At 47.1% G+C, this 12385-nt stretch overlaps 1 protein-coding gene across 1 annotated transcript in view; it reads left to right on the plus strand.

Moving 5' to 3' along the window:
- ACSF2 (acyl-CoA synthetase family member 2) overlaps positions 1-12385 on the plus strand; it is a 33920-nt gene that overhangs the window by 8951 nt on the left and 12584 nt on the right. Inside the window, exons 2-3 of the mRNA XM_004591057.3 lie at positions 11763-11958; positions 12221-12349. Of these exons, the coding sequence (XP_004591114.1) occupies positions 11763-11958; positions 12221-12349 (325 nt within the window). The remainder of the gene's footprint in view (positions 1-11762; positions 11959-12220; positions 12350-12385) is intronic.

A 12385-nucleotide genomic window follows, 5' to 3' on the forward strand; every position in this document is an offset into this window, starting at 1 on the left:
TTTCATGTAGTATATGAGATATAATCAAATTTTTTTCTGTAGATCTTTCAAAATATGATAGTTATTCTTGTGCTTTTAACTGCTACCAGTCATTAAGATGGTCATGGGTTAGGAAAATGACTGTTTAGTGGTGCTCTTTGTTTTGGATTTTATTCATCAGAACAGCAACTTCATTTTCTTGAATGAAGAAATGTATGTTTCAATCAGCCTAAGTGTATCACCTATCCATGCAGCAAACATAAATGGTACAATTTTGTTTCGAGATAGAACAGCTTAAGCTAAAACTCAAGTTCAGGGCTGTTCACATCCCCCCCAGCACATCCCCCACCCTGGCCCTGGCCCTGGCACACCAGATGCCACTGGAATGTCAGATACTAGCAAATTAGGGACAGAAGATCCCTGAAAGGGTGTGGCCCCACTTAGCAAGTGGCCCACAGGCTGGTTGTGCTGAGCTAAGGAATCCAAGGACCGTGTAAAGCGGATGGGAGCGAGAAGCCTGCCTGTCCCAGCAGGTTGAATTGAGACCCACTGAGCCATCAACCTAGAACGCTGAAGTGAATGTGTTGAATGAGGCCAGAAACTTTCCTGTAAGGACAGCCCGGAAGTGTAGACAAACCAAGACTCTCGCTCACTGTATTAGTGGAGGTCTGTCTACCCCAGCAAGTTAATCTGCCCTTTAAAAGTTCAAGTTGTCTTTCTTAGGAGATCATCAAACCTCCTGATGATCTCAGAAATTTCATTTGAAAGCAGGCATTTAGCTTAGCATGTATGATGCCTGTTTCCCACATCAGAACCTGGATTTGCTATGTGAGTCCTAACTCTGAATTCTGACTCCAGCCTCTTGCTAATACAGACTCTGGGAAGCAGTGGGGGAGGCCCAAGTAACTGGGTTCCTGCTACCCATGTGGGTTCCCCAAAACTGACTTTGGCTCAGTGCAGGACTTGCCACTGTGGGATTCTGGGAGAAATAAATAAATTGTGTGTGTGTGTGTGTGTGTGTGAGAGAGAGAGAGAGAGAGAACCAAAAGCTCTATCTAGGTCTAGGGTCTAGTACATGGGTTTAGGGAACCAAGCACTTGGGCCATCTTTTGCGGCTTTTTCCAGGAAAGCTGGATCAGCAGTGGAGCAGCTGGAACTCGAACCAGCACCAGTCTGGTTGCAGATATCATTGGTAGAGGCTTTACATGCTATGCCACAACGCCAGTCCTGATGATGTATTTCTTAGGACCCAAAGACCAGCGTGGCATCAAACACCCAATAGGGAGGGCATAAGTCTCTGGACAGCTTGGAATGAAAGCTGCTACTGCTTTCCATCCCATTTGGAAAGCCTTAATGGTGCCTAGCAAAACACCTCCTCCCTCAGGGGAGCAGGGGCAGCTTCAGCCTGGGCAATGTCCCTGCAACTCCGGGTCCCACTTCCTGAAAGTCTTGCCACACCCCCTCTCAGAGGTGGGGGAGAGGGCTTTGGAATGGATTCAGAGGCTTTGGTCAGCACCAGAAGCAATTTCAGTCCATGGCAGGGGCAGGGTTCACCTACCAGCCTTGGCCCACGTTCCAAGAACCTTCGCCCAGCAAGTAATATGTTCAGGAGGCAAAGCAAACAGCTTCTCCTCTTAGAACTGTTTGCCCGGGCAGGTGTTCCTGAACCTCAGCAGCCCCTTCAGGACCCAGCTGTGCCTTTGGTGGTCTTTACCAATCCTGTGCAGAACTGTTCTGAAGCTTTCATGCCCACAGTGACCTGTAGCCTGCAATATTGGTTGGATATCACAGGCACACCACAGTTACTCCACCTGGAGTCTCGTGAGGCAACCAGCCCCATGTTGTCTGTCCAGTTCTGGGGATGGGGAGCATGCAGGAAATGAAATGGGGCTGAGCAGGGTAGGTGATGGGGCAGATAGCTACCTAGGCATGTCTAACCAGGAGGCTGCACAGGCAAGGTGCAAAGCTGCTGTTGGGTTGTGCCAGGAGAGTTGAACTGGAACCATGAAGATAAAATAGTAAGAGAAGGGCCCCAAGGAGAATAAATAAGATTCCCCAAGTAAATCTTGGGGAAAAAAGTGTGTGTTTTCTGACTGTGAGGCATGAGACCAAGTAGAGGTAGGTGCAAAAGGAACCTAAACAAAGCTGTTGCTTCTTCATCTGTGAACACAAATGGTCTGAGACTGGTGTGAGAAGGAGGTGACTATAGAAGCCCCTGTTTCTTGCAGGGCTCCATGCAGATCCATTTGGTGTTGCTGGAAGGCCTTGGAAACCAGACACTCCCAGGGTGAATCCCAGCTCATCCACCTACTGGCTCTGTGGCTTTGAGTGAAGTGCTGCATTTCTTGGAGCCTCATCTCCCTGTCTGTAAAACGGCTATGTTATCTTGGTCAGGGAGTGGTTATGAGATCATGCCTGTAATGCCTGGCAAGAGATTGTGACAATGACCCTGTATCCGTCAGCTCACATTTCCATTGAAGACACACTGAACCTCACCCATGTCATTAAATGTAGAATATCTTCATTTTCTAGTCTATTTTTAATTTATTTGAAAGACAAAAAGAGACATAGATCTTCCATCTACTGCTTCGTCTCTTAAATACCCACAGTTGAACTGGGACCAAAGAACTCCAGTCCTGGTATCCCACATAGGTGGCAGAGATTCAAATATTTGACTCAGTACCTGCCACCTGCCAGGGTGCTCATTATCAGCAAGTGGGCATTGGAAGTAGAGTCAGGATTTGAACTCAGGGACTCCAATGTAGGATACACTGTGCCAAGCAACAGCCCAACCACTGAACCAAATTCCTACCCGTCTTCATTTTTTTTTTAAATGTTCACTTAGAGAGCCGACATTGTGGGCTAATCATTTGGGTCATCTTGACTCTTGAATGCATTAGACAGAAGTTGGATTAGAAGTGAGAGTGCCAGGGCTGGAAGTGGCATTCCAAAAAGGGATGCAGGCATCCCACTCCACAGCTTAAACTCTTGCTTCCCAACTTCTTGTTCTCTCCCCTCCCCACTTCATTTCTTTTTTAAAGACGTATTTATTTATTTATCTGAAAGGCAGAATTACACAGAGTAATGGAGAAGCAAAGAGAGAGAGAATCTTCCATCTTTCAGTTCATTCCTTAAATGGTTGTAGCAGCCAGGGCTGGACCAGGCTGAAGACAGGAGGCAGGGACTCTATCCAGGTCTCACATGCGGGCAGCAGGAGCCAGAGCACTTGAGAGCCATCTTCCACTGATTTACCAAGACATTAGCAGTGAGCTATATTGGAAGTGGAGTGGCCAGGACTTGAACTGATGCTCATATAGGATGCCTGTGTTGCAAGCAGCAGCTTTGTTTGCTAAGTCACAGCACTGCCCCCTACTCCACTTCATTCTAATGGCAGTATTCCACTGAATATTATGTAGATGCTCTGTAATTCTTTTTTTTTTAATTGATGCACTGTAATTCACTATTCAATCCATTCCTCGCTGAATAAAGTATTTTCCCACGTCTTTGTTGGATGGCAATTCATCTTTCTTCATACCTCTAGGCCTTTGTTAGTTTTTTAGGCGGAATTGCTAAAAGGAGAATTGCTCACTGCTAGGTTACACAGACTCCAAATGTTAGTAGAGATTACAGATTCAGAAGAAATCCAGAGGTGTGGGTGTTGAAGCTTACACAAGTTCAGGTGCTCTCTTTCAAAAAAAAAAAAAAAAAAATATATATATATATATATATAAACATTGCAAATGTCAAATTTAGTGCAGGTGGAATAGTGACTTGGAATAGGAAAGTGGTTTGCTATCAACTATGGGGACCTGGAGGCTGCTTTGCTTTTGCACTCTCTTCAGCAGTTGGTTGGGACTCTGGGTCTGCGAGCAGCCTCCTCCTGATCCAGTTCCAGGGAGCGCTGAGCAAGGAGGAAGGAGGCCAGCATTGAGGTCAAATGTGATAAGATCCCAGGACTGCTGCACTTATTGCCTTCTGAAGAGCTGTGTCAATGAATACTTCCTGCTGTTCTGCTGAAATGAAGAACTATTTAATTACTCTTGTCTGGCTGGGGAGCTTGAGGCAGTGCCACATGCTGCAGTGCAATCTAACATGCTCCTGCTTTCCAGCGTCTAATGAGGCAGTTGACCTCCCCTGCTGGCCCGGATGAGCTGACCATCATAGCCCTCATGTACATCTGGACCTGCTGTCCATCGCAGGCATCAACAACTGAGGAGGCGCATCCCCCCACACTCACTCCAAGGGCAGCCCACACAGCCCCTGACTTTCTTTTTGGCCAGGATCTGAGTCCAGTGGGAGGACAAACACTTTTTTTTTTAAAGATTTATTCATTTTATTACAGCCAGATATATACAGAGGAGAGACAGAGAGGAAGATCTTCCGTCCGATGATTCACTCCCCAAGTGAGCCGCAACGGGCCGATGCGCGCCGATCCGAAGCCGGGAACCTGGAACCTCTTCCGGGTCTCCCACGCGGGTGCAGTGTCCCAATGCATTGGGCCGTCGAGGACAAACACTTTTAACTGAAGCTGTTCTCTGGTACTGCCTATGAATACTTTCTTTTTGTAAGGTACTGATTTAAAAAGCAGAGAAAGAGCTAGAAATCTTTCATGCATTTATTAGCACCCCAAATGGCCACACCACCAGGACAGGACTAGCCCAAAGCCAGGAGGAGCCAGGAACTCCATCTGGGTCTGTCACATGAGTGGTCTGGGTCTGTCCACTTTGGCAATCTTCCAACAGCCCCCCCCCGCCCCCCCCCCCCCCCCCCCCCCGGTGCATTAGCAAGGTTGGATCAAAAGTCAGGACTCGAAATGACAGGCTAACTGCCTGTCTCTGCAACCCTGGTCTGTCACACGCTTTTTGAGGACCCTTCACAGATATCATCTTTAGGATAGTCTCCTTTGGAGCCTTGTAGCATAATAATACAGATGATCAAAAGGAATGATTTTGAAATATGAGCTGCTAAAGGATTTGAGAGTAGATCTTTGCCCTAACTGCTGTCATTTCTCTCTCTCTCTCTCTCTCTCTCTCTCTCCACACACACACACACACAGTTTGTCACAGTTTGAAAAGTTGTAATACTTTTCCTCTTTACCATCTTTTGGGAAACAAATGCCTCATAGAAGTTTCACTTTGACCTGTGGACCTGTGGACCATCTTTCCTGGACTTCCTGACCACGGGTCTTGCTGTTCCAGTGACCTTAGAGCACATATGGTCACTGTCGTGCACTGTGTGTGAATGTCACGTGGTTTGTTTTGTTGGCCTATCATTTGCAATCAGTACAGCTGTTTTAACTAACTTGGTTGTTGGCATTTGGGATTAGTTGCTCAAGTTCTCTTTCTCAACTTTCTCCCTTGTAAATTTCCCCTTCCATATCTTTGAACCCTATTTCCGCAAACTTTGAAGTGCCCGGTATTTTGAGCCCTCGCTTGATGAATCCTTGCTAAATCGAGCATGACCAGGTAATCAGACAGAACAGTCCCTGGCGCTAGAAGCTTCCCGTGACCCCATGAACTCTGTAAGGCCACTGACCCTACCGACTGAGCTCCTCTGACTTCCAACAGCATGGATTAGTTTTGCTTGTTTTGCACATAAAAGGACTCAGAACACGATGCCCTGTTCTGCCAGGCTTCTTTTATTTGACATCATTTCTTATGAGATTCACATGATTGCATTAAAAAATTTATTCATTTTCACTGTAAAGGCAGATGTACAGAGGAAAAGAGAGACAGAAAAAGATCTTTTATTCCCAGGTTCACTCTGCAAGTGGCCACACAGCTGGAGCTGAGCAGATCTGAATCCAGGAGCCAGGAGCTTCTTTTGTATCTCCCACATACAGGCAGGGTCCCAACAGGCTTTGGCCATCCTTGACTGCTTTCCCAGGCCACAGGAAGGGAGCTGGATGGGAAGTGGAGCAGCTGGGATGTGAACCGGCACCCATATGGGAGCCTGACACATACAAGGCAATGATTTAGCCACTGATCCGTTGCACTGGGTCCTCACATTGTTGTGTTTAATCATAGTTCCTTTGCTCTCATAATGTATAAAATTACAAATAGCAAATCACTACTTTTTAATTTATTTTGCTGATGATGGGCATCTAGTTACCACATTGGGGATGATAGCAGTGGCATAATAGTATTTGTCTTTCGGTGATCACATGCATGATTTCAGTTTGATACATTCCTGAAAGTGAAATTATGCAAATTTTAAAAGATTTATTTTATTTTTATTGGAAAGTAAGGTATGCAGAGAGGAGGAGAGACAGAGAGGAAAATCTTCTGTCTGGCCACAATAGCCAGCGCAGCACCAATCCAAAGTCAGGAGCCCAGAGCCTCTTCCGGGTCTCCCATGCGGGTGCAGGGTCCCAAGGCTTTGGGCTGTCCTTGACTGCTTTCCCAGGCCACAAGCAAGGAGTTGGATGGGAAGCAGGACTACTGGGATTAGAACCGACACCCATATGGGATCCCAGCATGTGCATTAGCTACTAGGCTACTGCGCCAGGCCCAATTATACATTTATTTTAAAAAAGATTTCTTTATTTGAAAGACAGAGTGATGGGGAGAGAGGCCAGGCCAAAGCCAGAAGTCAAGAACGTCATCCAGATCTCCCACATACCTGAGAGAAACTCAAGTACTTGAACCATTATATTCTGTCTCCCAAGTATATTAGCAGGAAACTGGCTCGGTATTGGAATTGCAACTGAGCTCAAGTGCTCCAAATGTCTGTCAAGTTGTTGGAAAAGCAGATCTACAGAGAGGAGGAGAAACAGAGAGAAATATCTTCTATCCACTGGTTCACCTCTACATATAGATGCCTTTGGAAGTCCAGTATCTGAGGTCAATAATTCAAATGGTGTGACACGACATTTTTTTTTTTTTTAATAAACTAACGAACACTTTAGGGCCTAGTGTGATGGTTTAATAGCTAAATTCTCACCATGCAAGTGCCAGGACCCCATCTGAGCACTGGTTCGTGTCCTGCCTATTCCAGTTCCTTTCCAGCTCCTTGGTTGCGGCCTGAGAGTCAAGGACAGCCCAAAGCATTGGGATCCTGCACCCAAGTGGGAGACCCACAAGAGGCTCCTGGTTCCTGGCTTCAGCCTGGCTGAGCACGGACTGATGTGACCCTTAGGGAGGTGAACCAGTGGATAGAAGATATTTCTCTCTGTTTCTCCTCCTCTCTGTAGATCTGCTTTTCCAATAAACATAAAGAAGTCTTAAACAAACAAGCAAACAACACTTTCATTTATTTGAAAGGCAAAGAAAAAGGAGATTTTTCTATCTTATGGTTCACTCCCCAAATGTCTGCATTCTCCAGGACAAAACCAGGAGCCAGAAATTCAATCCAAGGTTTGCATGTGGATGCCAGGGACCCACGTACCTGAGCCATCATCAGCTGCCTTCTCTGCAGGGGTCCCTAGTGATGGCAGTGCCCACTCCCATGGTATTTCAGAGGAGAGGAAAGTACATATCATTCTTATCATAGAAAACTGGAAGTCATAGTATAACTATGTAAGTATTTGGAATCAGTTTGAAAACATTTGTGATTTCTCCTGAGAGTCATGTCTATGGAAATTATCCTTGTTGTAGCAGGTGTCAGGTTTTCATTCCTATTTATGGCCAAACAATATTTCACTGTAGGAATGGGTACAGCGTCTTTTATTTGCCTCTGCATCTGTTGATGGACATTTGGGTTGTTTTCACCTTTGGGCGCTTATGAATTGTGCTACTAAGAATTTATGTGCATGTTTTTGTTTTCTCAGAGGATAAAACTAGCAATTTAATTTAATAGCTTAATTGGCCTTAAGTCCAATTCTAGACAACATTTCACTCATTCCATAAAATACAGGAAGTATTCTCATGGCTAAACAGAATGCTTCAGTCTCCCAGACGGAAGAACAGACAAAAACAAGGATAATGAACAAATACCTCAGTTGGTCATTTCAGAATTGCTTCCTTAGGAAAGCAAGGAGACTGGGGGAGGGGGCGGTGAACAAAAGAAAAGTAACACATTAGTTAATGACAGGTCACTTCACGGGCTGCCTTTGTGATGTAAGGAGTATTACAGAAAGCACTTTATCGACACTGGCCTGATTGGGATATGTGGCTTGCTGTCACTTCTCCTAGTTTCTTGAAAGGTCAGGAAAACAGTTTAGCGCAGTTTGATTTTAGCACAAGCAATTCCCGATTTTGATTTTTTGGATGGTCTGTTGATCTGTTGGAGGGCAGGACCATGTCTAAGATGAAGTCTCCCATGTGATATTTACTCAACAATTTGAGCAAATGCTTTTCGTTTTTTGGGGTACATACTTAGGGGTAGAATTGTTAGGGCATATGGTAATTCTGTGTTTAACTTTGTGAATTTTGAGAATATCACAGTTTTCTATTGTGCTGAGCCATTTCACTTTTCCACCAGAAATGTACATAGGTTCCAATTTATTCATTTAAAAAATTACTTAGTTTTTTAAAAAGATTTATTTTATTTTTATCACAAAGTCAGATATACAGAGAGGAGGAGAGACAGAGAGGAAGATCTTCTGTCCCATGATTCATTCCCCAAGTGACCACAATGGCTGGCATTGCGCCGATCTTAAGCCAGGAGCCAGAAACTTCCTCCAGGTCTCCCAGGCGGGTGCAGGGTCCCAAGGTTTTGGGCCATTCTCAACTGCTTTCCCAGGCCACAAGTAGGGAACTGGATGGGAAGTGGAGCTGCCAGGATTAGAACTGGCACCCATATGGGATCCCGGCATGTACAAGGTGAGACTTCAGCCACTAGGCTACCGTGCTGGGCCCTCCCAAAATTACTTAATTTTATGAATTTGAAAAGACTGAAAGATCTTCCATTTGCTAATTCACTCCCCAGAAGCCTGTCCATGCCAAAGCCAGGGGAGACAGAAGCTCAAGCACTGGAGTCTCTGCCTGCTGCACCCCAAGGTGTGCATTAGCAGGAAGTTGGAAATGAAAGCAAACCGGGGGGAAGGGGAAGAGCAGGTGCAGTGGTACAACGGGTTAAGCTGCCAACACTGCCAGCATCACTAGCATCCCATATGAGCACTGGTTCAAGTCCCAGAGCCTCTACTTCTGATCTAGCTCCCTGCTAACACACCTGGGAAAAGCAGTGGAAGATGACCCTGCACCTGTGTGAGAAAAAGAAATTCCAAGCTCCTGGTGTCGGTTTGGGCCAGCCCCTGCCATTGTAGCTCTTTGGGGATAAAAGATCTCTCTTCCTCTCTCTCTATCTCTTCCTACTTCTTTCTACACCACTACTGTTGGGATAAATAAATAAATCTTCAAAACAAGAAAAAGAGAGCAGATCTAGGACTCCAATTCAGGCATTCTAATGCAGCTATCTGTCTATCATCTATCTTGCCTTCCTGGTGAGTGTGAAACACTACCTCACTGTGGGTTTTAGTTTGCATTTCCTCTGCCTATTGGCCATTGGCGATTCCTGTATCTCCTTTGCAAAGATTCAAGTCCTTGTCCTTAATTCATTCATCTGAGGATTGCTCATGTTCTAGACACTCAGGCACCAGGGATGAAAGAAGGGATACACTGATTGCTAACACTGAACAGGATTTTGCCGCCCCCCCTCCTTTTTTTTTAAGAATTCCTTCTCTGGCCTCGTCTGAAGAAATGAGCTCTGGGCCTGGATTCTCTTGCCCTAGTGCCTTCCTGGGAGGGACTGCGCTTCTGATTCTGGCCCTGGCTGCTGTCCCACCTGGCACCCGAGGGCCTTGGCTTTCACAATACCCCATCTAATTAGCCTCACCCAGTGTTTACTATACTTCACTTCTCCCAGTTGCTCTACCCTCTAACTGTTTAAGCTTCTCCCTCCTGCCCCTACATGACACAGAGAGAGGGAAAACTTAAAAAACAAACAAAAAACACAGATCTCTTATTTAAGACTCTTCTAGTCTGACCTTTTTACCCCAGGTACATGGGATGTGGCCAGAGAAAGAAGAATCAGTTTGTTTGCACTGGGGCTTTGGAAATGGATGGAAGTTCTGTGTTTAAGAGCAAATTGCGGGCCCGGCGGCGTGGCCTAGCGGCTAAAGTCCTCGCCTTCAACGCCCCGGGATCCCATATGGGCGCCGGTTCTAATCCCGGCAGCTGCACTTCCCATCCAGCTCCCTGCTTGTGGCCTGGGAAAGCAGTCGAGGACGGCCCAATGCATTGGGACACTGCACCCGCGTGGGAGACCCAGAAGAGGTTCCAGGTTCCCAGCTTCGGATCGGCACAGCCCCGGCCATTGCAGCTCACTTGGGGAGTGAATCATCGGATGAAAGATCTTCCTCTCTGTCTCTCCTCCTCTCTGTATATCTGACTTTGTAATAAAATAAATAAATCTTAAAAAAAAAAAAGAGCAAATTGCATTGGTACGAATTTTCTAGAACTCTTTGAACTTCTCCAAGGAGTTGTCTGTTTGCGTTTTAATTCAGTCTCACTTTCTTGGAAGCAGCAAATAGAAGCAGTGGCGAGGGGGGAGATGAGCTTAGCTTATTTCTGATGATCAGATGGGGGGATAAAATCTGCAGCCTGAAAGAACAGGAATAACCCTCCCTGACTGCTTTCTCCCAGTTCCCAGGGCTGGGGTTGGCTGTGCTGGGCTCCCTGCTTCTGGCCCAGCCCTGTGCCAGCCAGGCAGCCCCTCCTCTTTGACTCTGCAGATGTGAACTTGTCTTCCTCACCTGTGTAGCTCTGAACTGTATTGATTCATTTTCACTTGACTTGAAAAGCAGAAGGAGACAAAAAGAGACCTTTTTCTCTACGGGTTTACTGCCCAATCGCTCACAATAGCTGGGGCAGGGCTAGGCGGATGCAAGGAGCCCAGAACTTCAGCACGGTTTTCCCACATGGATGGTAGGGACCCAAGTACTTGCACTATCTTCTGCTGCCTCCCAGTGTGCATGTTGCCACGAAACTGGATCTATAGCGGAAGAACCAGGACTCAATCCAAGAACTCCAAGATGGAGTGCAGGCATTCCAAGCACTAACCTAACCGTGGTGCCCGATGCCCTCCCTGCCTCAGTGTTCAGGAGTGTTCACTCCTGCAGGGCAACTTCAGGGCCTCAGGACTCTGGAATGCAGTCTGTGACTGGTGGGCTATGTTCCATCAGCTCCTCCTGTCTTGTCACTCAATATGGGATCTAAAATGCTCCCATCCTCCTGTCACAATGTTCTCTGCTTGGTGACACCATCTCCAAGTGGGACCGAGCTCAGGTACCATTTGGAGCACCAAGATGCTGGGGCCCAGCATCTCGGTGGCATCTGTTATACAGCACCCCATTCTCTAGAACAATAGGAGCTCCCCAGATGCCTTTTGATGGTTACAGTCTGCCCTAGTCTGTCTTTGACCTTCAGGCCCAGAGGATAGACACTGGCTCATCAAAGAGCCCCATAACCTAAGGCCTTGGATTCTAGCTCTGGGTCTGAGAGTGGGCTTCACTGGTTCCTCATATGGGACCCCAGTTATTCTCCAGGAGGTAGGGAATGGGATGCAAGTGCAGCGAGTTTTGTAAGATCTAAGTAAGTGAGGTACCTGGGGTAATTCATCCTTCCTAAGGAGGCAAGGGGGAGACCCCTTCCCCAAATCGGGTTAACCTGGCCCCTGTCCTGTGGCCTTAGGGTTAAGCTTGAAGTTGGGAGATGCGTCCAGTGGCTATGTGGTCCCTAGCACATTGTAAGCAGCCTGATTCCTGGTTGGGTGTGTTTGACTCTTGGGACCATGCAGGTCCAACCAAGTCCAGTGAAGTCCATGGCCCTGCCTATCCTCCACAGTTCCACAGAGGTGGATCGCACAGCACCCCTGCCCATTGGAGGTTTCAGCTATGTTCAAGGCTACACCAAGTTTCATCTTGTCAACAAGACCGTGGGCCAGTGTCTGGACGACACAGCAGAGAGGGTCCCGGACCAAGAGGCCTTGGTGGTCATCCATGAAAACATCCGGTTGACCTTTGCCCAGCTCAAGGACAAAGTGAGTGCTCTCCCTGAGCCCTGAAGGTGCGCAGGTCCTAGTGCCAGGCTGCCCTGGCTGAATGGAGCCATGAGGGTGGGCATATGGCTGTGGGGTGGGTGGCTGGTACTCCTTGAGGACCAGGTACTTTCTGTCTCAGGTCACCCTGAAGCCCTTGTTAACTCTGGGAAACTGCTGGTCTCTAAGGGGAGGGTGGGAGTCATTGGTCCCTTCCTGTGTGTGTATCTTCACCTCACCCCAATACCCTCCCTGTTTGTCCCAGGTGGACAAAGCTGCTTCTGGCCTTCTGAGCATCGGCCTTAGCAAGGGCGACCGGCTGGGCATGTGGGGCCCCAACTCCTATGCCTGGGTGCTCATGCAGTTGGCCACTGCCCAGGCAGGCATCATTCTGGTGAGATGAGACTTGCCTGTCACTGTGGGGTATTTG

This window comes from Ochotona princeps, chromosome 17 (genome assembly GCF_030435755.1).
Source record: "Ochotona princeps isolate mOchPri1 chromosome 17, mOchPri1.hap1, whole genome shotgun sequence".
Classification (NCBI taxonomy): domain Eukaryota; kingdom Metazoa; phylum Chordata; class Mammalia; order Lagomorpha; family Ochotonidae; genus Ochotona; species Ochotona princeps.